Source organism: Sceloporus occidentalis, unplaced genomic scaffold, assembly GCF_023333645.1.
Source record: "Sceloporus occidentalis isolate IW3139 unplaced genomic scaffold, rSceOcc1.0.p SCAF_5, whole genome shotgun sequence".
Taxonomy (NCBI): domain Eukaryota; kingdom Metazoa; phylum Chordata; class Lepidosauria; order Squamata; family Phrynosomatidae; genus Sceloporus; species Sceloporus occidentalis.
Window position 1 is genome coordinate 97,110,923 of NW_028316985.1, and position 24,322 is coordinate 97,135,244.

Here is a 24,322-nt window from a genome sequence, read left to right on the forward strand (position 1 = left end):
TGTGGTTCTTTCTGCGTTGTCGTTTCTCTTCAAGACTCATTCGGCGTGAGTTTTTGAAAAAGACTGCAGCATTGTAGATAGTGCGTCTCCATGCCTCCCGATGCAAGGCCAGGGCAGACCATTGTTGGTGAGGTGTTGTTTCAGGGAGTCCTTGTATCTCTTCTTTGGAGCGCCTCTCTTACACTGACCTGTGGCAAGTTCACCGTAGAGTATTATTTTTGGGAGGCAACGGTCCTTCATCCTAGAAATGTAGGGTAGGATCTATTATCTGATTGCAGATTTGTGGAGACTAATCTTTCCCCACTGAGGGCATTACAAGACTACATTCAGTTGAGGGGGTGTCACCAGGGTCTTTTCTTTTGCCATGCTGACCAGTCACCCTTGACTAAGGGGCTGTATAGACCGGCATAAAGAGCCGGTGTGGGGGCAGAATGGGAGCATGGCGACTGCATGCTGACTGCCCCAACTCCACCCTCACACTGGCGTGACACCACCCAAACAACCACACGGGCACCATCACGCCGCATCTTCGGCGCAGCATTTACATGCACCTCACCAAAGAAGTGGAGAACAGTTCCAACCACCACCACCATGGTCTGTCACTTTTAGAGTTTTGTTGTATTTGGACCTAATGGGTGTCAGGTTTGGAACACATTCCTTTTGCACTGGGGCAGCTTCAACTGCATCTGTGCTGGAACTTCAATCTCAGCCTATCCAGACTATTGGACACTGGTGTCAGAATCCACCTTCAGTCGGCATTCAGGATGTATTCAGCCATGAGGTTTAGATAGATAGATAGATAGATAGATAGATAGATAGATAGATAGATAGATAGATAGATAGATAGATAGATAGATAGATAGATAGGGAGATAGGGAGATAGGGAGATAAATAGATGGGGAGATGGATGGATGGATAGATAGATAGATAGATAGATAGATAGATAGACAGACAGACAGACAGACAGACAGACAGACAGACAGTCACTTTGAGAATAGGGGGGATGCCACCATGAGGACTAGGCCGGATGGTCACGTAGTGCATGGCAGTTAGGCAGTTTTATGAGGGGTTGTTGGGAATCTGAAACCAAAGATGCATACAGCCTTAGATCTCTACTTGGTAGAAGTGCTAGGAACCAAATGGCCAAAAAAAAACCCCTCCTTTCCCCCTTCAGACCAAAGGGAGAAATTCTACATCAAAGGCTGAAACGTAGGGAACCAACTAAAAGGGAGGGGTTTGGGGAATTGTAAGGTTGTGTCTCTATTGGGAATTCCTCAGATTCAACAATGACGTGGCCGGAATACTTCCACTCAAGTCCTTACAATAAACTTTCTGATCTACCTGAAGTTTGTCGTGGATTTTTGGGCAGAGTAATCCCAACTCTCACAACTGGAAGTCTATGGCATATAAGAGTTATGTTCAGCCTTTACATCAATAACAATTTGGTAGATTTTATCTCTTTCAGATTCTAGTTTGAGATCAGTTCAGCATTGTGTTCTCTTCTGCAGCCATAGCTATGTTCATTGGGCAGCACACTAGGCATGGTACAGTTACTTTGGAGCTCATGTAGGGCTTGGGGCCATTGCTAATGTTGAATGGTTGGGCAATGGCATGGACTGTTTTACACACTGTTTGTGGAATGCTGTGGGCCTCCACTGAAGATTATGGTTATCCACCTCAGTGGGAACGATCTACATTTTTAATAGGGAAAGGCCCTTATCATTCAGGCCCAGAACGAGATTGAATACATTCAGTCCTCTTGCCAAGGTTGACTGTCATTTGGTCAGCCATTATCCCCCAACAGGTTTGGCTCAGTATGGGGGACCCTCAGCATATTGATGCTGATCGTAAGAAGATTAATAGAGAAATGAAGAGTGCCATGGCCAAGAGTGCCATGACCACTTTCTTCCACACCCAGACATATTGTTCCAGTGTCTGGAGTTCTACAGCATGGATAGTGGTCACCTATCAAAAGAGGGGATCCAGAGTTTCTTAGAGATCTGTCACAAGTGCCGAGAGCCATTTTGGACAGTCTGGTGGGGGAAAGAGACTAAGCAGATGCTTGCCCCTTTTCCATGGCAGGTAATCGGGGGAGAAAGGAAGAGTTTGTGATCACCTGATACCCTTTTGGTGAAGGATAAGGCTCTGGAACTGCCCCCATATTTCAAGTGACTAGGGGTGGGGAAGAAAGTTATCCTTGGGCCTGGCCAGGGGATCTTGCCCTCACCAGAAGGCTTGAGAGCTGGATCCTATTGGTCTTCCTGCAGTTGGCCAGCTGGAGAGCAACCCAATTTTGGATTCTCATCAGGGCTCAGGTGTTTTACCCAAGGGAATCTGTGGAAAAAGTCTAGTAGAGACCAACTGCCCCATCTGATCCTGCACTAGGTTGCTCCCCCCGCTTTTGCATTTCTCAAGAAATAAGTTTAAATAGATAACAGTTTAAATAATGGGACCAAACAGAAGGCCAAAATAAAGCTGCTTCGGGTCGCTTTGGAGGTATACTGTTTAAATGACACACACATCTTAAGAGGCCAGAAGCTGTGCCAAAGCTACACGCTAGTCCTTAGGACTGGAGCGTGGCTTTGGCGTGGCTTCCGGCCTTTTAGGACACATGCAGCATTTAAACAGCATACCTCCAATGTGACCCAAAGCAGCTTTATTTTGGCCTGTCTGTTCACGCCCTATGTTTCCCATATTTTATCCTAAGTCCTGTATGAGGTCTCATTATTTCAGGGGTTGGTTATTAAATAGAATTGCTGTAGTGCAGACCTGCACAGCATACAGCCCACGGGTTACTTGCAGACCGTGAAACGATGTTAAAGGTGTAAAAATGTAAAAGATGTAAAATAAAGTAAAGATGTACCATATATACTCGTGTATAAGTTGACCTCATGTATGTCGAGGGCAGTTTTTTGGGTCAAAATCATGGATTTTGATGTGACCTGTGGATAAGTCAAGGGTCAAATACTAGGGCATGTTACAAAAGATCTAAAGGGGGAAACAAAGCACTACTTCCCTCCCTACATCTCCCTCTCTGAACCTCTTCCAAGGGTCACAGTATCAGCATGGAAAATGGGGAAACAAGCCCAGGTGCATGCACATACACACACACCTTTGCCACCAGCATTTCCAGGCTCATGGCTTGCAAGACAGGGCACAAACCTCTCTTCCCCCACCCCTGCTCCTAACCCCAGCATTTCCAGGCTCATGGCTTGCAAAATAGGGCATAAACCTGTCTCCCCCCCCCCGCTCCTAACCCCAGCATTTCCAGGGTCATGGCTTCCAAGAAAAGGGCACAAACCTCTCTTCCCCCACCCCTGCTCCTAACCCCAGCATTTCCAGGCTCATGGCTTGCAAAACAGGGCATAAACCTGTCCCCCCTCCCCCCCGCTCCTAACCCCAACATTTCCAGGCTCATGGCTTGCAAAGGGGGGGGGGCACAAACCTCTCTTTTTCCTCCTGCTTAGGGTTGCCATAATGGAGGACCTCGAAACCGGGACAAATGTAGGACAAGGTTTGAAAATGTAGGACATTTTTTTTTTAAATTTCCTGGCTAGGAAATTAAAAAAAAAAAGTCCTGGATTTTTAAACCTTGTCCTCCTCCTCCTCCTCCCGGCCTGGGAGGGAGCCTAGGCCGGCTCCCAGGCCGAGAAGGGCGGGGGGAAGCCCGGCATCGCGGCGATCGCCGCAGTGCCAGGCTTCCTCCTCCTCCTCCCGGCCTGAGAGGAAGCCTAGGCCGGCTCCCAGGCCGGGAAAGAGGCGGAGGCTGCTCCTCATCGCGGCGATCGCCGCAAGGGGAAGCGGCCTGCTCCTCCTCCCGGCCTGGGAGGAAGCCTCAGCAGGCTCCCAGGCCGGGAAAGAGGCAGGGGCCGCTCCTCATCGCGGCGATCGCCGCGGTGGGAAGCGGCCTCCTCCTCCTCCCTGGCCTTGCGGAGGCCTTGGAGGACCCCGCGGTCGGAGTTCCGACCGTGGAGCCGCCTCGAAGGCCTCGCTGGGGCCCGGGAGGGAGCGTCTCCGCAGCTGGAGCTCCAACCGCGGAGAGCCTTCCCAGGCCTCAGCAAGGCCTTGGAGCCGCCGCGGGGCCTGAGGTGGCCGCGGTGGGCGGGGCCGTCCCGGTTTGGGCGCCAAACCGGACCGGGACCGGGTTAGCCCCTCCCAAACCGGGATTGTCCCGCCCCCGGCGGGATATGGCAACCCTACTCCTGCTCCTAACCCCAGAATTTCCAGGTTCATGGCTTGCAAAAAAGGGCACAAACCTCTCCCCCCCCCCGATCCTAACCCCCACATTTCCAGGCTCATGGCTTGCCAAAAAAGGGGCACAAACCTCTCTCCCCCCGCCCACCTTTAACCCCAGCATTTCCAGGCTCTTGGCTTTTGAAACGGGGTCCAAGCCTAGGCTCTCTCTCTGTGTCCCTTCCCTCAACAGCTGCTTGTTAACTCCAGCTGCGAGGGAAGGCCGAGGGATCACACACACACACACGGAGAGAGGAGGGAGCCTGTTGGGACTCAAACAGGGAGCTGTTTCCCTGGCTACTGAAGAAGGTGGGAACTTCTTTTATGAACTTTATCAGCAGTAGTAACTTATTGCCCTGTATATAAATCTACCCTTGATTTTGGGGGTCATTTGGGGGCATAAATTTCCCGGCTTAGAGTCGAGTATATACAGTAATAAGTGCTTTGTCCATACCTCATTTAACCCTCCTTCTAGTAGTCACTACTGTGCCCGTCATGTAACTTGTGGGGTGGGAAGCCACTGCATGCTTGCTCCTGTTTCTCACATGACCCATGGCAACTAACCATCATCACTCTGTCTCTAGTCTCAGAGGAGCAACAGTTGTATCTTTTCACTGTGTTTTCAGTTGTTACTGGTGTTGAACAGGGATAAAGCAAGTGCAGCCACATGCCAACACAGCTGATGTCTGATATGTGATGAGCAGCAACAATGCAAGGGCTTCTTCTCCTCCTTTGCTGCATGGTCACCCTCAAAGTTACGAGTGTCTGGCACTCTCTCCAAGGTCAGACACTCAGTTCAGTATTTCTTCGTATGTGAGTAGTTGCTGTGGAGATTTTTTTGTTTGTTTGTTTTAACATTAAAGTTTTTGGGGTGTCTTTGCAAATGAGTCATACAAAGAAATGGAAGGTTGGATCAGAACATAGAGTATTTAATCCAAAATGAACAAATAGATAATTATTTACTTACAAAAGAGACTAAAGTATGTGCTTTATTTGCTGAGAAAAGCCATTTCTAAAGGGATACAATCTTCATCGCCATTTTGAACAAAAACATCCTGACTTAAGCAAATTGGACACCAATGAAAAACAAATTGTTGGAAAACCTCAGTGGGGAAAACACTTTTTCAAAAAAGTAAACTCAGAAAATGGGGCAGCTACTAATGTTAGTTTTCAGATTTCTAAAGAAATTGCTGCTGCTGGGAAGACTTTTACTAAAGGTGACTTCATAAATAAGTGTTTGCTGCTTGCAGTTTCTGGATTATGTCCTGGTTTTTTAAAAAGTGTTTTCAAGAACATAAATTTGTCCCATATGATCATGCAGCAAACAGTAGCTGATATATCCAATAATCTTAACAATCAGTTAAATCAAAAGGCAAATAAATTCAGCTATTATTCTTTAGTGATGGATGAGAGCACAGATTTGATAGATATTGCTCAACTTCTAATTTTTATTTAAGGTGTTGATGACAGCTTTGAAGTAACTTAGGAACTGACTGGTTTATACTCCATGCAAGGTCAAACTACTGGAAAAGAAACCATAGAATCAGAGAATGATAGAGTTGGAAGACTCATGGGTCGTCCAGTCCAACTCACTGTTATGCAGGAACTCACAATCAAAGCATCCGCAACAGATGGCCATCCAGCCTCTGTTTAAAGACCTCTAAAGAAGGAGACTCCACCACACTCTAATGGAGTGTGTTCCACTATTGAACAGCTCTTACTGTCAAAAAGTTCCTCCTAATGTTTAGGTGGAATCTCTTTTCCTGTAGCTTGCATCCATTGTTCCGTATTCTAGTTTCAGGGGCAGCAGAAAACAAGCTCACAAATCAAGTGAACAAGTATTTGAAAATTTAGGCATAACAGTTGAAAACTTAGTGGCCATTTGCACTGATGCCACTCCATCTATGTGTGGGAAAAACCTTGGTACAGTAACTCTTGTTAAAGAGTTTACTGGCAAAAAAAATAAGTAAGGCCCTGTACAGACTGGCACTTTGTGGGCCAAAATTAGGATTTTGTAGGGCTGGGCGTCTGCACACACCAGTACTACAATCGGCACACTGGCGCCATGATTGAGCTCACCCGTCCATACGGGGTGCACAATAATGACGTTCATGTGGCGCAGTGCCCAAACAGTGCTGTGCCATGTAGATGTCATTGTTGAGCGCGTTGTTGAACTTTTGAACCAGGAGTTTGACAGAAGACTGACACTATCCAAAGATGACATTAAATTTAAGTTAATTGAAGGTCCTCTCTCCATGGATCCATAGGAACTTCCACTGAATTTACAGCTCCAGCTTTTGAGTGCTCAACAGTTTATCGAAATAAGCACGGAGAAACCAGCCTTCAAGAATTTTTAAAAGAGTTTGGACAAGGGTAAGTTTAAAATCTGCGAGATGGTGCTTTACAGGTTTTCAGCATATTTGTAAGTGCTTACATATGTGAAGAAACCTTCTCCATTATGAACTTGAATGAAAAAAAATATTCAAGCAATATTCTTGAAGAGTTGACTGCTCTTCCACTGTATGCATGCATGCCTTTTCTGTTGTGATTTGAATGACAACTCGATATCTGGAATGCACACATAGAACTTCATGCATGAGTCTGGTAGAACCATGCATTCATTGAAAAGATTCTTCAGAATTTTCATATGCTAAATAAGGTCCCTCTACCATTTTTCTGATTCTTCCCCTTTTTTCATCCTCTTACATTTTGTCACCATTTCTTTTTGTTGTTTCTCTATTTTCTACCAATGTGAAGTCTCTGCTTTGAAGGTTGCACGTACCTCTGAGTTTTTGGACAATGCATCTGAGTAATGTTTGTGTTGATTAAGTGTTTATAAATGCAACAACAAATATAAATATAAGCTTCTATTGAGAAGCCGTTAATTCAGTATTATACCATATTAACAAAGAAACTGCAATGGAATAATGAACTACAAGAAAGAAAATTCTCCACTTAAATATTCTAATTTGGTTAAAAGTTCTAGAAATAACTACTCCAGCAAGGATTTAAGTATTTCCTTCTTTTATTCATATGACTGCTCAGCAGGGGGTAGGGTCAGTAAAACTCATGAAACCATATTTGACAAATGAGGCTGACAGGGCTGTGCTGTGAAGGAAAAGAAGCCTATCAGCAAAGAGTACAGAAGAAGTTGTTTTGTTCACAGGTTTTGAAGCAGCCAGTCCAGTACTGGCAGCCGTACAAAGTTGCCCAGTGCCTCTCCCAGCTGCCTTTCCTTCTCATACTTCAGAACTGCCTGCATAACTTCTCCTACACTGTAGCCCCTTTCCACTGCCACCGTGGAGAGTTGTTGAAGCTGTTGAAAAGGGAGGAATATCCAGAAGTGTGACATTTTTCAAGAAAATAAACTAATATGTTATAATTTATATCTACCTTCCAAATATCTCACCAGCTCAACCACCTACATATCTATAATTATGATTACTGTATCTATAATAGCTAACTTCCATAGCCATCTCTTTCCCTATCCCACTCCCCCTTTCTTTCTTGCATTCAAGGCCAATTAATGCAAAAAGCAAAATCAAGTGGTAAAGACTTTGATATACTGCACATATGGATATTCTGCGTTTCACCACATCCAAACTTCCACATAGAATATTAGCCTGTCACACAGAAAGCTTTGGTTTACCTTCTTCCTAATATGCAATGGGCTACTTTTTTAACTGAGAAAGGATTTAAGCATGTACCCCTTCGCTATAGCCTGCAGTACTACCATCCAAGGACATACTACAATTTGATTCCCTAACCCAATCAAAACAAACTATAGATCAAGGATTTACTACTTTTATGGCCCCAGTAACTGCTACAACCTCATATCCACATTCAGTTTGAGCCAAATTACTCAAAAGGAGAGTCTTTAACTGTGATTAATTTGAGACATATCTTTTCAAATGAACATTGTTTCCACCAAGAATAAGACTACTGCTAGACTCTCAAACCACTTTTTAGACATAGTTCACATCCTTTGTGGTGACTACTACAGTGGCTCTGTGGCAAGGCACTGGAAATGTTCCTGTCCAGCAATCTAGATAGAAAGATGCAAATAGGAAAAGGCCCACTCAGTTCATCTTTGGTGGGGGTGGGATGATTTAGGTAAAAATATCAAACACAGTATGTTTCAATATAATTTACAGCAAGTTCCCCAAATAAAGCAGCATATTTTTAAAAGAAAATTTTATTTTTTTACATTTTTTTAAATTCAAAGTTCAAATATAAACAATAAAGCAGAAATTATTTAACAGTGTATAGTTTACTGACATAAACTTAACTTCAAAACTTATAATACAGTTCACTCTGCGTACGAAAGTATTCACAAAATAGAAATTTATAAAGATTTCAGCTTTATAAAAAAATTTCCCCACCCAAAATGTGAACGTGGGGGGTGGATTTTCAGTAGAGCATTCTAATTAAAGAAAAAATATATTCTTCTAAAAATAGTTTTAAAAAATTGGTTAGTCCATCCACCTCTTTAACTTCTCTCAGTACATGTCAGAATGCATACTTCCTAACCTTCTTCTGTTTCTTTTTCACAATTTTATTTCAAGTTTGTGAATGTCTTAGCTGGTTTTGCCATAAAGCAGTTTATTGTCTTAATATGGTTCACTTATTATTATATTAAATTATATAGAAGTCCCTTTCTTAACCTAGTAATTAATAATTAAGTCTTTGTGAATTGTTTGACCATTTCATTTCGCAAAGGTTTAACAGAGAGTTCCAATTTATCCCATCCATTTAGTAACATTGTCATTTTGCCCATTTCCATCATATCTGGGCATTTCTTAAGCCAATTATCTAATGATGGTGTAGATTTTTCTTTCCACTTTTTAGCATATGACATTCTGGCTGCATATGACATTCTCACCATGATCAGATGCTTCCTTTCTTCTATTCCATCAACCATGTATAATAGGAAATATTCTGGTGTCAGTTTGATTGGGCATTGAATTGTTTGTTGAATCACCATATGAATTTCTTTCTTTCTTTCTTTCTTTCTTTTGCTTTTTGACAAGTCCACCAAATACAGTACAATGTGCCTTCATTTTTGTCACATTTTCAACATTTTCCTGATTCACGTTGCTGCATTTTGGCCAGTTTATTGGAGTTAAGTACTATCTGTGTATCATCTTGTACAAGTATTCTTTCACATCCATACAAGATGTGAATTTTAAATCTTACACCAAGCTCTTTCCCAAATTTCTATATGAATCGGATGTCCAATATTAGTTCTTCATTTAACCATACAATCTTTAACTGCATCCTCTTGCATTTCTATTTTCAAAAGTAGTGTATATAAAGGAGTTTAGAGATATAATAGATTTTTAGGCCCAAACAGTATCTCATCTAAATCTGGTTTGTTTGTTTGTTTTTGTTTTTTTGCAAAGCCTTCTAGTTTATTGTCCATTTTAAATTTTTCATTTAATTGACAGTATATGAACCAGTGGTAAATAAATCCACCCATTTGTAGTTCTTTATTTAGAATCATAGAATCGTCGAGTTGGATGACACTACAAGGGCCATCCAGCCCAACCCCCCTGCCTTGCAGGAAATCACAATCAAAGCATCCCCGACAGATGGCCATCAAGCCTCTGTCTAAAGACCTCTAAGGAAGGAGACTCCACTACACTCCGAGGGAGTGTGTTCCCACTGTTGAACAGCCCTTACTGTTATGAAGTTCCTCCTCATGTTGAGGTGGAATCTCTTTTCCTGGAGCTTGCATTCATTGTTCCGTGCTCTAGTCTCTGGAGCAGCAGAAAACAAGCAATATGACATCCCTTCAAATATTTAAACAGGGCTATCGTATCACCTCTTAACTTTCTCCTCTCCAGGCTAAACATCGCCAGCTCCCTAAGTCATTCTTCATAGGGCATGGTTTCCTGACCCTTCACCATTTTGGTCGTCCTCCTTTGGACACGCTCCAATTTCTCAACATCACTTTTGAATTCTGGTGCCCAGAACTGGACACAATATTCCAGGTGGGGCCTGACCAAAGCAGAATAGAGTGGCACTATTACTTCCCTTGATCTAGACACTATACTTTTATTGATGCAGCCTAAAATTGCATTGGCCTTTTTAGCTGCCGCATCGCACTATTTTTAATCTTGGAGTTTCTCCTTCCCACGTTAACAAGTCGGCATATTTTAAGAAGCTTTCTTGATTATCTGCTTGGCCAAACATCAATGCTTCTTGAGGTGAAATCCAAACTGGGAGTAGTTTTTCATTATAATTATACTCCGTATTCTTTAGACCAATCTTGTAATTAAGGGCCTGTACAGACCGGCAGAAAGTGCTGGCCTGTGAGCAGAGTCAGGGCTCAGTGTCCTGACCCTGGATGCCCTAACTCCACTGCCCAGGACAACATGATGCCACACACTGCTCCAGATGGCACACAGCATCATGGTGCGACTCCGGCTCTTCATCCACATGATACAGTGCTGAAGGGGCATAAAAAACTGTGCCGTGGCGGCTATGGCACCCTTTGAAGGGTGCAAAAAGGAGCTACTTTTTGCAGCTCCTTTTTGCACTCCCCAGAGGCTGGATCAGGGCCATGGCATGAGGTTGCCACAGCCCCAATTCGGCCAGGAAAGGGGCAGCTACATGTCACCTCTTAGGAACAATCTGTATAGCCCCTAAGTGGTCATTAAATTCTTTATTGACATACGATTCTATGATTCTATGAGCCGTTTTGTACCATAGATATCCGTGCCAGCCATATCTTTTGTTGAATCCTTCTAAACTTAGAATCTTTTCATCTTTTAATGATATCCAATTGCGTATCCAATCCATGATGCAAGAAGAGTAATAAACTTTAAGATCAGGAATTCCTTGTTCCTTGGCATCTTTCAGTATTTTCCATCTTATTCTTGGCTTCTTCCCGACCCAAATGAATTTAAAAATGTTGGTCTCCCATATTTTAAGAGGGTTATCATTAGTTAAATTTGGGAGGTTCTGAAACAGAAACATTGCTTTAGGTAAAATATTCATCTTGATTGAAGAGATTCTACCCCTAAGTGGTAAGTTCAAGTTAGACCATCTATCCCTTTTTATGTTTTTCCATAGAGATCCATAATTATTATTGAAAAGTTCAGAGTTCTTTTTCAAGAACATTATGCCAAGGTATGGGCCTGTAAAGATAGGCCAAAATAAAGCTGTGTTGGGTCTCTTTGGAGGTATGCTGTTTAAATGATGCATGTGTCCTAAGAAGCCAGAAGCCGCGCCAAAGCTGTGCATCAGTCCTTAGGACTGGAGCATGGCTTTGGCGTGATTTCTGGGCTCTTAGGATGCATGCATCATTTAAACAGCATACCTCCAAAGTGACTAGAAGCAGCTTTATTTTAGCCTGTCTGTATGTGCCCTAATTCACCTTTTTACATATCTGGAATCCTGACTTGTCTTGTAATTCTTTGTCTTCTTTTTTTGTCATATTCATAGTTATTATGGCAACATTTTAAACTATTGCCAAAACCTTTTTTAAGATTAAAAATGATACCAAGAAAACGATTCTCAGTTTATCAGACATAATTGGCAATGTGGCAGACATTATCTCAACATAATTTTGGTAAACTGGCATTGTATGCCAGGTTTCTCTTGAAAAGGAGTTTCTAATGTAGTGACTCTGATCATTTTCCTTGTTTCTTGCTGAATTTTCCTCATAGTATTTGGAATGTTTGGTGAAGATAATTTGTTGATCACATTGTTTATCCACAGCTAAGTCAAGAGGCAAGACAGGACATTCAAAACTGGAGAAGAGGTGAGGGTTGTGTGAGTTTACAGGTGACCACTCCAAAAAGACAGCTAAAATAACTGTTTTCTTTTTCATAGGATAGGCAGGGTAGATTACTAGTGGTAAAAATGGCTGGAGTATTGTGGTGTTGCTAACTTCCCTCACATCAACTTCAACTTATGGTGACCCCGTCAATGAGAGACTTCCAAGTCACGGTATCCTCAACCACCATGCTCAGATCTTGCAGACTCGGGGTCATGGCTTTCTTGAATGAGTCTATCCATTTGTAATGTGATGTTCCTCTGCTGCCTTCTATCTTACCAAGCATCACTGTCTTTTCTAGTTAATCATTTCTTCTCGTATGTCCAAAGTACAACAGTCCCAATTTAACCACCTTGGCTCCAGGGAGAGTTTAGGCTTGATTTGCTCTAGAATCATAGAATTACAGAATCATAATGTTGGAAGAGAAGAGACCACAAGGGCCATCCAGTCCAATCCCCTGCCATGCAGGTACTCACAATCAAAGCATCCCCGACAGAAGGCCATGCAGCCTTCCAAAGAAGAAGACTCTACCAGATTCCAAGGGAATGTGTCCCACTGTCGAACAGCTCTTACTGTCAGGAAGTTCCTCCTAATGTTGAGGTGGAATTTCTTTTCCTGCAGCTTGTATTCAATATTCTGTGTCCTATTCTCTGGAGCAGCAGAAACAAGCTTGCTTCATCCTCAATATGACATCTCTTCAAATACTTGTACAGGGCTATTGTATCACCTCTTAATTCCCTGTTCTCCAGGCTAAACATACCCAGCTCCCTATGTGTCTCCTCATAAGGCATGGTTTCCAGGCCCTTCACCATTTTGGTCACCCTCCTCTGGACAGACTCCAGCTAGTCAACATCCAGTTTGAATTGTGGTGCCCAGAACTGGACACAATATTCCAGGTAAGGGTTGTCCAAAGCAGAATAGAAAGGCACTATTACTCCCCTTGATCTATACAAAGTACTTCTATTGAGGCAGCCTAGAATCACATTGGCCTTTTTCTCTGCCATATCACACTGTTGACTCATGTTCAGCTTGTGGTCTACTAGGACTCCTAGATCCCTTTCACAAGTAATTTTGTTAAGCCAGGTGTCCTCCCATCCTATATCTATGCATTTCATTTTTGCTGCCTAAGTACAGTACCTTAAATTTTTCTGTGTTGAAATTCATTTTGTTATCTTAGAAAATTGGAAAAAAGTAATGAAAAGGACTCAGCAAATTACATGTTCACAAGACCTAAAAGAAAACTTTTTTAAAATGGCACAACAGTGGTACCTCACTCCTCAAATATTGTCAAAAATCTATGAAACAAAGCAAGATAAATGTTGGAAATGTCAAAAATCCATGTATGGTGGAAATGTCCCAAGATCAAGAAATACACATAACAATAAATAAAATCCTGCAAATTAATTTCCAAATGACACCCAAAATATATTTACTTAATATGAGGAATAAGATGACAAAATGTAATGAGAGAAAATATTGGGGGGAAATCTAATATATGGTAACTTCTGCCAGAATATTGTTAGTGAAACATTGGAAAACCAAAGAAATTCCATTGATAGATGAATAGTTACTCAGTATAGCAAATATGTGTGAATTAGATAAGCTAACAGCTAGATTGAATAAGGACATGAACATCATTGATAAAGAATGGGCCCCTATTTTAGAATTTTGTAAAAAGAGATGGAAAGTTTAGAGTACAAATTACATTTTAAAATAAATAAAATAAAGTTATGTAAATCATCATTGGTCATAATTTTGTTTTCTTAAATATCAATTGTATACCTACCTTTGCACTTTCCCTCTTGATTTTCTTCAATAATTGTTCCAAGTCTTTACTGTTTTCTACTAGTAGTATGGTGTCATTTGCATATTTTAAATTGTTATTTTTTTTCCTTCCAGCTTTCATGGCTACTTCCTCATTCAACATTATGTATTATATATTCAGCATAAAGTTAAACAGATAGGGTGATAAAATGCACCCCATTTCATCAGGCCAACAAAATGTTGTGGAACACTAATTTCTTTAGGAACGAGTCATAGTTTTTCATGATCTACCCAATCAAAAGCTTTGCTATAATTTATATAGTACTGTACAGGCTGATTTTCTACTGATATTTTTGTTTGTTTTGTGCATGCCATTATCCAATGGCATGCACAAAACAATATGGACATCTTGTATTTCTCACTCCATATGTGGTAAAAATCTTTGTTGTTGAATTTTGCATATCACTTTGCTTGCATGGGAAATAAATACAATGGTCATTGTGGCTACTATAGTCTCTGGTATCCCCTTTCTTGAAGTATTGGAATGCATATTTAATGTTTCCAATCCGTGGGCCATTTCCCCCCATATTGGTGAACAGATTTAAGTTAGAATTAGAGTATATTCTGTCTGTGTAGATTTAAGCAGGTTTAATAGTATTCCATCTGTTACTGGTGAGTTATTTCTCCCAAGTGCTCTGAGTGCAGCTCCCAATTCACTTTCTAAAATTGGAGGTTCATCTTCAAATGGTTCTTCCTTGAATAAATCAGTTCTTTCATCTCTCTTATATATTTTTTCAGTGACTTGTTCATGTAACGTGGTCATATAATGCATTTCCTTAATGGTCATATACATCTACACTCTTGCTTTAAAATTATTTTCTTAGATTAGATCTTTTAGAATAATTCACTTGTTCTTTTTGTTGTTTTCTGTGTTGATTATTATAGCAGCTTTTCTTGTCCTTGCAAACAAGTCACTGAACAGTCGCATTCAGGGTTCTGACCCTATTTCTGTCACCTTCTGCTTTTGCTTCTCATCTGTCCTTAACTGCTTGAAGATGATCATCTGTCAATCACTGATGTTTCTCTTTCTTTTTGACTGCAGATCAGCTGCAGGGTCTTTTTGCATTCCTCCCTTCTTCATAGTCTCTGTAACTCATACAACTGAGGTTTATCCTGTGCCTACGCAGTGGCTATTGCAGAGCATTCTATAGCATTCTAAAGCCCTACCCCCCCTGCCTGCCCTAAACAGTATAAGGGGCTCCCACTGAAACCTGCCAGTTCCGTTTCCTCCACTGCTGTAGCTGCCTCATCAGAAACAGCATTTGCGTTCACAGATTGGAAGATGTTTTCTATGGATCAATTGTTGGCATGGGCTTTGAGCCATGCTAGCACATGAGTCTTTCTCAGTACCACTGGTTTCTTTTAAGAAGTGTGTCAAATGTGGTGCTGAGATGGGCATTTGAAATGCTTCCAGTGTTTGGCTGAGTCCCATATCATTGTCTCATGTGTTCTCTGTGTAGCATTCACACCGCAGACCAGATGCAACAGAGAGTGTCATTTTAAAGTTCTCCTGTATGAGCAGGCCTTAAAACTGCAAGAACCTGTGCACTATCGGCAGGCTTTGACTTTGAGAGACTAAACGGGCGCTCACTATCGATCCTCAGCTCTAAATGGAAGGCCCTACATACAGTGGTGGATACCATCTGTATGCCAGCTAAGAAGGTCTTTCATCATTCATCTGCCCTGAGTAGATCTCTTGAGATTGAAGTGAAGGCTTGATACACAACCATAAAAAAAGAAGAGACTAAAAGAACACTCTTCACTTCAACCCTCTTCTCATTTAGCTGGAGCTGTGACTGTAGATGAATCATTTGCTTCTCTTCAAGGAGTTTCCTTGTAGATATTTTTTCCCCGTGAGGTTATAGTGTCTGCCTTGCCAGATTATCTGAAACGGCGTACAGTGGTAACATAGACTATCTCCATCCAGGACAGAAGGCTGTATGACCATGTTCTGAAGAGAGAAATACAGGAGTCTTCTTTCATTAGGGTTACAGCTTTTCCTTCTCCACCTCAAGTTTTAGTTTGGGAGAAATTTCTGTCAGTGATTCCATCGCTGCATAGACACAGATGTCAGTACCATTCCAGGTCATGTTCCTATGCCAGACTGGACACTAATTTGGTTTCTTCCTATCAATATTACTAAGATAAATGACACTGTTAGTCCCAGAAATGTAATGTTCATGGCCATCGATACCATGGCTAGTATAGATGCAGGTCTCCTTCTTGGGCATCCTGGTATTCTGAGATTAGTTCTTCCACTGGCAACCATTGTTCTAGGCATTATACTTGCCACTATAAGAATGAGGCTTCCTTGACATGGCCTTCCAGACACAAGAGACGACCCTTTTCACTTGCTGCATCTCACTTCTGGAAATTCCTTCCCCCACAAGCACAGCTCATCACTTCTTTGACCAGTTTCAAAACTGGGTTGAAGACTGGGAAGTTCAGGGAAGCGTTCCCAGGCATTGCATGATTGTTATTTGATGTTTTTAACTTCTTGCCTGGCCTTATTTCATTGAACCCTTTCCTGTATTATTATGTATTATTTTATATGTATTATGCTATTATTTTGTAGAATGTATGCCATGGGCAGGTTTATTTTTTATCTATTTTGCTGATTGTGTGTACAGTGCTGTGTAAATCTACGGTGCTATATAATAAAGCAGAAGAAGAAGAAGTAGAAGAAGAAGAAGAAGAAGAAGAGGAGGAGGAGGAGGAGGAGGAGGAGGAGACATCATTCCTACTATATGCACTTGGTGGTCCTGGTCTCTGTTCAGCAAGATCAAACATATGTTGAACAGAACCTTTCTACAAATCCTACATCTAAGACTAGGACGTGTCTCTGCCAACTCAGGCCCATGATACTATATGCAGTACAAAGGGAAAATCCACTCCTTTTACCTCCACTGTTGCTGTTGCTAGCCAGACCATATATCTTTCTTCGATGTCTGGGACTTCCAAGTCTGGATCTGATTCTGATTCTGATTCTGATTCTGTGATTGTGCCAACTAGAAAGTCTCTCTCTGGCTGAGTTAGACACCATGGACCCTTCCTCCTCAACTGATGGTATCAAGGCATTTGTCAATCAGATGATCCATATGGCCAAGTCTCTTGACATTAAGGTCCAGCAACTACTCACTCCAATTGAGGATCTGCTTTTTCAGTGGATTCAATTCAAGCAACCACTCTTGTGGCTTTACTGATGCTTCTCAATCTCACTCAAATCATTCAGAAATCTTGGTCAACACCATTGTCCATTTCATCCCCTTCCAGCAAGGTAGAGACTCTACAGGTTAGACAATTCAGCCATTCCTCCTCTAGAGCATCATCTAAAACCTAATTCCATCATTGTTGATACTGCCCAGTCAAGAATTTCATGCATTCTAACCCCTACACAAGGAGGGCAAGAAGTTTGATGCTGTGAAAAAAAAATTCTATTCTTCAGCTGCTTTCATCTCCAAGATCTCTAATTACTTGGCTTGCATGCCTACAACCAACTCCTTTGGGAGAAGATGACACTGTGCTTAAAGAAGATCAGGGACGAAGATCTCAGAGTAGCTTCTCTCCTACAAACAGGAAACACACAAGTTGGCAGATCATCAGATCATGACTGCTCAACACATCACTGACTTTGGGGGCAAGGCAATGGCCAGATGGGTAGCTCTTGGGGGACATGTCTGATGATCAGGCCTTTCTGACTAAGCCTGAGTGGTCATAGAAGATCTTCTGTTTGATGACGCTGGACATCCAAAACTGACTCCAGGCTGGAGCACACTTATAAGATCACGTCCACTGTTAAGAAGTTTAGATTCAATCCTCTTGTCTAGTCTTCCTCTAAGTTTCAATATGGAGGCAACAAGTGCAGACAGTACTCAAAATGGTTGTGCAATCTATTGAGATCTTGGTTCAGTACAGTTACCAGTCAGCTATGTTGGTTACCCCAGAACCCACTGCTTCTGTCCAGATGTTCAAGTCTGGACAGATGAAGAAGAAGCCGGGTGACACCTCCAAGCACCGACTTCAACTTTCAGTCAGACAAAACCATGATGGCCGAGTTTCCACAGTCTCAGACCTCCATCCATTTTGGTGACAATAACGTACTGGGAAAATCCAGTGATGAACTTCAGATTGGGGTACAGGCTCAATTGCTCCTCCTTTCTGCAAAACAAACAAACAAACAAACAAACAGTCTGCTTCTTGGGAGTATAATGGTGGAAGGAGATGTGGATTGGAAGAATGCTGCTCTCCATTCAAACAGCCTGGAGTCTCTTTCCAATGGACCATCAGTACTTCCATCTCCCAGACCTCTCTACATCCTGAAGGTCTTGGATCACTCACTATTCCACCAATGTGTTCTCCTCCATTCCACTATCAGCTCCAAAATTTCTACCAGATATGGAACTCTTTCACCACAGACCTGTGTGTACTCAACATCACTTCAGGACTCTCTGACAAAAGGGCTCAGTGTTTCAAGGTTGGTACACAAATTGCTACACTGGTGGTTGGACCCATCCAATGTCCAGGTTGACATGCCTTTCTCCATTCCAAAACCTCAGGATTACATCACAACGGAGGCATCAGTGATGGGATGGGGGGCCCATTTAGACAATCCTGTTGACTTTGGTCATCAGAAGAACAGAGACTTCTGGCTCTGGAACCACTGGCTGTAGAAAAAAGCAAAAGCCAAGGTGGTGCAAGTGTTGACTGACAACACCACTGTCATGAATTACCTAAATAAATAAGGTGATACCTGTTCTTGCACTCTCCTTACCACACAGTTCAACTCGGGGACTGGTGCATTCAGAGAGACATCTCCATTTTTGCTGTCCATTTTCCTGGAGAGGAAATGTCCTTTCAGATGCTCTCAGTCAAAACATACATTCAAGCTATGAGTGAAAAATCCATCCTGAGATGCTGATGGGGTGTTTCTGAGCTAGATTTTTTGCTTCAGCTCAAAAAGCCAGTATGTAGATTTCTGTTTCAGACAGCATCAGGGCAGATTGCATGCAGATAGCTTCCTTTTCAGTTGGTAAAGCCTTGTGCTGTATGCCTTCCCTACAGTCCTTCTTCTGACCAGAATCATTGCGAAGCTTCACTGGGACTGTGAGAGATGCATCCTGATTGCCTCATGGTGGTCAGGGCAACTGTACTTCATGCATCTTCTTTACCTGAGGAGAGTATTTTGGTTGCCACACAGAGCATATCTCCTCACCATGTTTGACAGCCAGGTCAGGCACCCCAGTCTCAATACTCTTCACCTGTTGGCTGGAGGATCCTGCCCTAAATGCCCTACCAGTTGTGGTGAGAGATATTATTGAGGGTCCCTGGTGGCACAGTGCTTAAATGCCGGTACTGCAGCCATTCACAGTCGGAAGGATGTGAGTTCAATCCCAGTCAGGGCTCCAGGGCCCACTCAGCCTTGCATCCTTCTGTAGGTTGCTAAAATGAGTACCCAGCTTGTTGGGGACAATTAGCAAACATATTGTAAACCGCTTAGGAAGTGCTTAAGTGCACTGATAAGTGGTATAGGAATGTACTTGCTATTGCTATTGATCACTGAACTTCTACCAGACAGTCCTATGACCACAAGTGGAAGAAGTTTGCTGATTCCCTAATTCCATGGTCGATTGATGTGGCTGAATCTACTGTTGCACATGTACTGGACTTCCTAATTTCTGCTTGTTGAATTGAGGCTTCTCTTTGTCTCTGGTTTGTTGTTACTTGGCTGCCATTTCAGCATGTTTTCAATTTCCTGGTAAGCTTTCTTGTTTTACACATCCTTTGATTATAAAGTTTTTGAAGGATGGGAGACACCTGGCTGAACGAGACTACGTGTGAATGGGATCTAGTCGCCCTCCTTTGGACATGCTCCAGTTTCTCAATGTCCTTTTTTAATTGTGGTGCCCAAAACTGGACACAGTATTCGAGGTGGGATCTGACCAAAGCAGAATAGAGTGGCACTATTATTTCCCTTGATCTAGACACTATATTTTTATTGATGGAGCCTAAAATTGCATTGGCCTTTTTAGCTGCTGCATCATACTGTTGATTCATGTTCAGCTTGTGGTCTACTTGAACTCTTAGATCCCTTTCACACATTCAGTCAGGTGTCCTCCCATCCTATATCCGTGCATTTCATTTTTCTGCCCTAAGTGCAGTACCTTATATTTCTCTGTGTTGAATTTCAAGAAAAAGAAATGAGCACTTAATATTTTGAAAACATTGATTTCAAACATGATTTCAGAATATGATAAACTGATTGCTGACAAGAAGTGTAATACGTCACATTAACCAAATGTTGTGAGCTTGAAAACATTAAAAGTGTATTAAAACTTGTATCACTTAGCAAAGTATTTTTAACATTAATTTGATTTCATGAGAAATAAAAAATCTTAAGTAACAAGTGTAATTTAATTGATATTAATTGAAATTTCCCCTTTTTAAATATGGTTTATTTACAAAATAATTTAGTCATTAATTATACCTTTACTTGGAAAGTGAGCCAATAAAAACGCAACAGGGCCTGAAGTAGGCACTTTTGCCCTGTCTGTTTCTGGCCTTGGTTGGATGGCTGTTTGAAAATAGGCAAAATAGTTTTTCAGAAACTTTTGACAGAAAGGAGGAATGGAGGCCAGCAAGGACCACCATAGAGGTGCAGAAAGGACAGGCGAGAAGAAGTCATGGCCACAAGGATGAGGAAGACTGGGGGGAGCCATGAGTGATGGTGTAAAGAGCTGAGATCGTATTCTCCTGAAAGCCAAAGCTTCAAAAGCAAAAACATTTCTTGTAAATGGAAAAAAGACTGTGAGTAGTTATAAATAAACAAATTGAAATATGAGGAGAATAGACTGGAACTGCCTAATTAAAGATTTAACAAGAGGAAAGATAAATAAGTGGCATTTTTGTTTTCTGCAATTGCTGGCTAGCTGTCTGCTAAGCTGATTGGAAGTTAAGATTTACAAAACAAAATTAAAGTAAAATACTTAAAAAATAAATGTATTGGATTGTGTGGGATTTGAAGAATTGAAACACTGAAATATTACTTAAAGAACAAACTGAGAGAGAAAAATATAATAAACCGCATGTCAGTAGTTTGAGACATAACTTTTAGCAGATGTCCAAAATTGGCAGATGTCCAAAAGTCAAAAAAGAAAAATGAAACAGTTTTAAGTTGGAAGAAACAATCTGTACATCCATCGGATAAAGTGTATGCAGGCTTATGAAGAGTAGACTCACAAGAGAATTTTGAGGCTCAGAATAAAGAAATGCAAAAACAGAAATCTGGTTCCACAGACACAATCTAAAAAGCCAGAGCTAAACCCCAAACTCTAGCCAGATAATAGATATACCAAAGGGGATGAAATGAAAATGTGGTCCTTCCAGGTGTTAACAGAAAATCAAGTCAAAAGCAATGAAGCTTTTAAAGAGACAATCATTAAAAACAATGGAACACTATCAGAGATAATAACTAATAAAATTATGGATAAATGAATAAATCTATTCAGATTATTAAAAAAGAAATTCAAAGAGTGGGGAAAAAGTAAAATCATTGAAAGAAGAACAAAAAGTTCAGCAGAAGTTAACTTCAGAACATTAATCAAGACTGGGACAAGTAGAATGAAAAACATTGACCTGCAGGACAGATAGAAGAAACAACCTTCATATCTGTGGTTTTCGTGAGATGGCAAATAAAACACCGAGGACCTTGAAGAAGGAAATTCTCAAGTGGCTACAAAGTAGGGTTCCTCAGATTACTTGGGAAGAACAGGATGTGGAATGTCTGCATGGAGCAACAACTCTAAAAAGAGGCCTAGTTCCCAGAGATGTAATCTTGAGAGTAACAAGCTTTTATAAGAAATACCTTTTAATGCAAGAAATCAGGAAACTTTCAAGATCATTGAAATATAGAGACACAATAATTGAAATCTATAATGATCTTTGCCCAGAGACAATCAATTGGAGAAGAGGAATCAAACCATGCATCACAGTACTGCAATAATAATAATAATAATAATAATAATAATAATAATAATAATAATGGAATAAGATACTGTTAGGGTTACCCATTTTTTAAATTATTATTTTAGTGGAAAGGGAAGCAGCATAAGATCTATTCCCTGGAACTGTGGCCCGTTACAAACGGGCTATATAGTACACGCGGAGCGCGTACTAGGGTTAGGAAGGGGCGGTGCTTCCGCACCCCCCTAACCCTAGTACACGCTCCGTGCGCACAAAATGGCGGCGGCCATTCCACACGGCCGCCACCATCAATACGTCACAACCGCACCGCCTCCAAACGAGGTGGCACGGTTGTGACGTATTGGGGCCGTGCCACGGCGCCTATGGCGCCCTTTGCGCAACCCTGGAAGGAGCTCTGATTTGCTTCACTGGGCGCAGCCTTCAGACAGCTGCGCCCAGCGATGCAAGAGAGAAAGGGGCCAAGCGGGGTGTCCTTGGGGCTTGGGGTTATGGATAAGTGGAAAGATAAATCAGACACAACAACAAGGGATAGACTCAATAATACTACACCCCTGAATAAGGTAATAAATAGAAACTAATTAAAAGATATATGGAGACTGATTAAAGGGGATGAAAATTTAGTTATTATTCATCAGTTCATAAAAATTACTCAAGAATAGATTTTATTTTTGTATCAAAATATATGGTTCAAAAGGTATTAAATACAGGAATAGAAGGAATAAAATTCATAGACCATGCTTTAGTACGTATGTAGTTAAAAAGGATTATAGTGAAGCAAAAAGATGGAGGTTGGATAGCAGTATACTTAATTATAAAGATTGAGAAAGAATGGCAAAATATATGGGACATCAATAATAGAGAGGTTTCTCAATCTATGTTATGGGATACTGTGAAAGTGGTTGCAAGAGGGATTTGCATTAGGGAATCATATTATGTAAAGAGACAACAGGGAGAGAGAAAAGTAAAATTAGAAATGAAAATAAAAAATTAGAGAATAAATACATAAATACATAAAAAACAGGAGTAAAATATATATATATAATTACAAGCTAAAAGAAACGAATGAGAGAAAATAGAAATAGATGAGGTCCAGAGAAATTTGATATATTTATGGAGTTTTTTAATATAGCAATAGGTATTTTAAAAGCTGGCAAGATCAGCACAACAAAAGAAAGAGGAATATGATTAATGTGATAAAAGATAAAACAGGAAAGATACGTATAATGATTATGAAAGAAAAGATAGATATTTAAAGAATATTACAAAGAATTATATTCAACAGGGAATAAGTCAATGGAAAAAAATGAGGAATATATTGAGAAACATTGGAAAATAAAAACAGAGGAGGATAAAGAAATAATGGAACAATTGCTTTCAAAAAAAGAAATAGAAAAAGTGATAGATAAATTAAAAGTAGGGAAATCACCAGGAATGGATGGGTTGGGACCAGAATATTATAAAACATTTTAAAAGGTTTTAATGCCTAAATTGGAAGTGTTATATAACAAAATTCTAAATTCTAAATTGAGAAAGGAGCCTACCATCATAGATAATACTGATTCTGAAACCAGACAAATATTTGACAGATCCTGAATCATATAGACTCATATTGTCATGGACTGCCCTAGGCAATATGACATCCCTTCAAATACTTAAACAGGGCTATCATATCATCTCTTAACCTTCTCTTCTCCAGGCTAAATATACACAGCTCCCTAAGTCGTTCCTCATAAGGCATGGTTTCCAGACCCTTCACCATTTTAGTTGCCCTACTTTGGACATGCTCCAGTTTCTCAACATCCTCTTTGAACTGTGATGCCCAGAATATATAGTGCTGCCATTTCACTTTTACTGCTCTGGCTGCCTCCTGTTGCATCTGGGATTTGTTGTTCAGTGAGGCCTAAGAGGCCTCTGGCTGACAATTCTAAATGCCCTTACCTAAACTGCAAGTCCCAGAATGCCACACGAGGCAGCCAGAGAACTAAAATTGGAATAGCAGCACTGTAAGAGTATATTGCGGTAATGAGACATGAATCAAAGCACATTTTGAAAGATGTTGAAATAAAGATGTCGAAAGATTCTGAAAGGAAGTTACAAGCCTGGCAATGTGGCTATACTATGAAATTTGATGTTTGCTAACACTGATTGGGAATTTTAGTGCTCTCGCCTAAAAAAAGGAGCAATTAGCTTTGCACAGGACAGTGACATCTAGATCTCAAGATAGGTTATTTTTCTATTGCTAATGGAGCTGAAATTTCATTACCTGTCTTTTATTCCTCTTTTCCCTAGTCCTCACAGGGCCAATAAGGTGTGGTGGGGTGTCTCTGCCCGCACTGAAATCCCTCAATACCACCTTAACTGGCATCTCAGATAGAATGTAGACCTGTGACTCTAACATCCGCATCATTTTCCTTTTGTATAATTTTTGACATCTTTGCCTGATGAAGAAGCCAGAGAAGCTTTGGAAGTTTTCATAATATATTTTATGCTTTGGAGTTGGCC

The 24,322-nt window shown here is 41.1% G+C and overlaps 2 protein-coding genes across 2 annotated transcripts in view; one reads left to right on the plus strand and one right to left on the minus strand.

Moving 5' to 3' along the window:
* LOC149312537 (NADH dehydrogenase [ubiquinone] 1 alpha subcomplex subunit 9, mitochondrial-like) overlaps positions 1 to 24,322 on the plus strand; it is a 120,648-nt gene that overhangs the window by 2,634 nt on the left and 93,692 nt on the right. The gene's annotated exons all lie outside the window — the stretch shown is intronic.
* The window catches only part of AKAP3 (A-kinase anchoring protein 3), a 38,526-nt gene continuing 21,465 nt past the window's right edge, over positions 7,262 to 24,322 (minus strand). Inside the window, exon 5 of the mRNA XM_089524810.1 lies at positions 7,262 to 7,549. Coding sequence (XP_089380936.1) covers positions 7,394 to 7,549 — 156 coding nt within the window. The 3' untranslated portion in view covers positions 7,262 to 7,393. The remainder of the gene's footprint in view (positions 7,550 to 24,322) is intronic.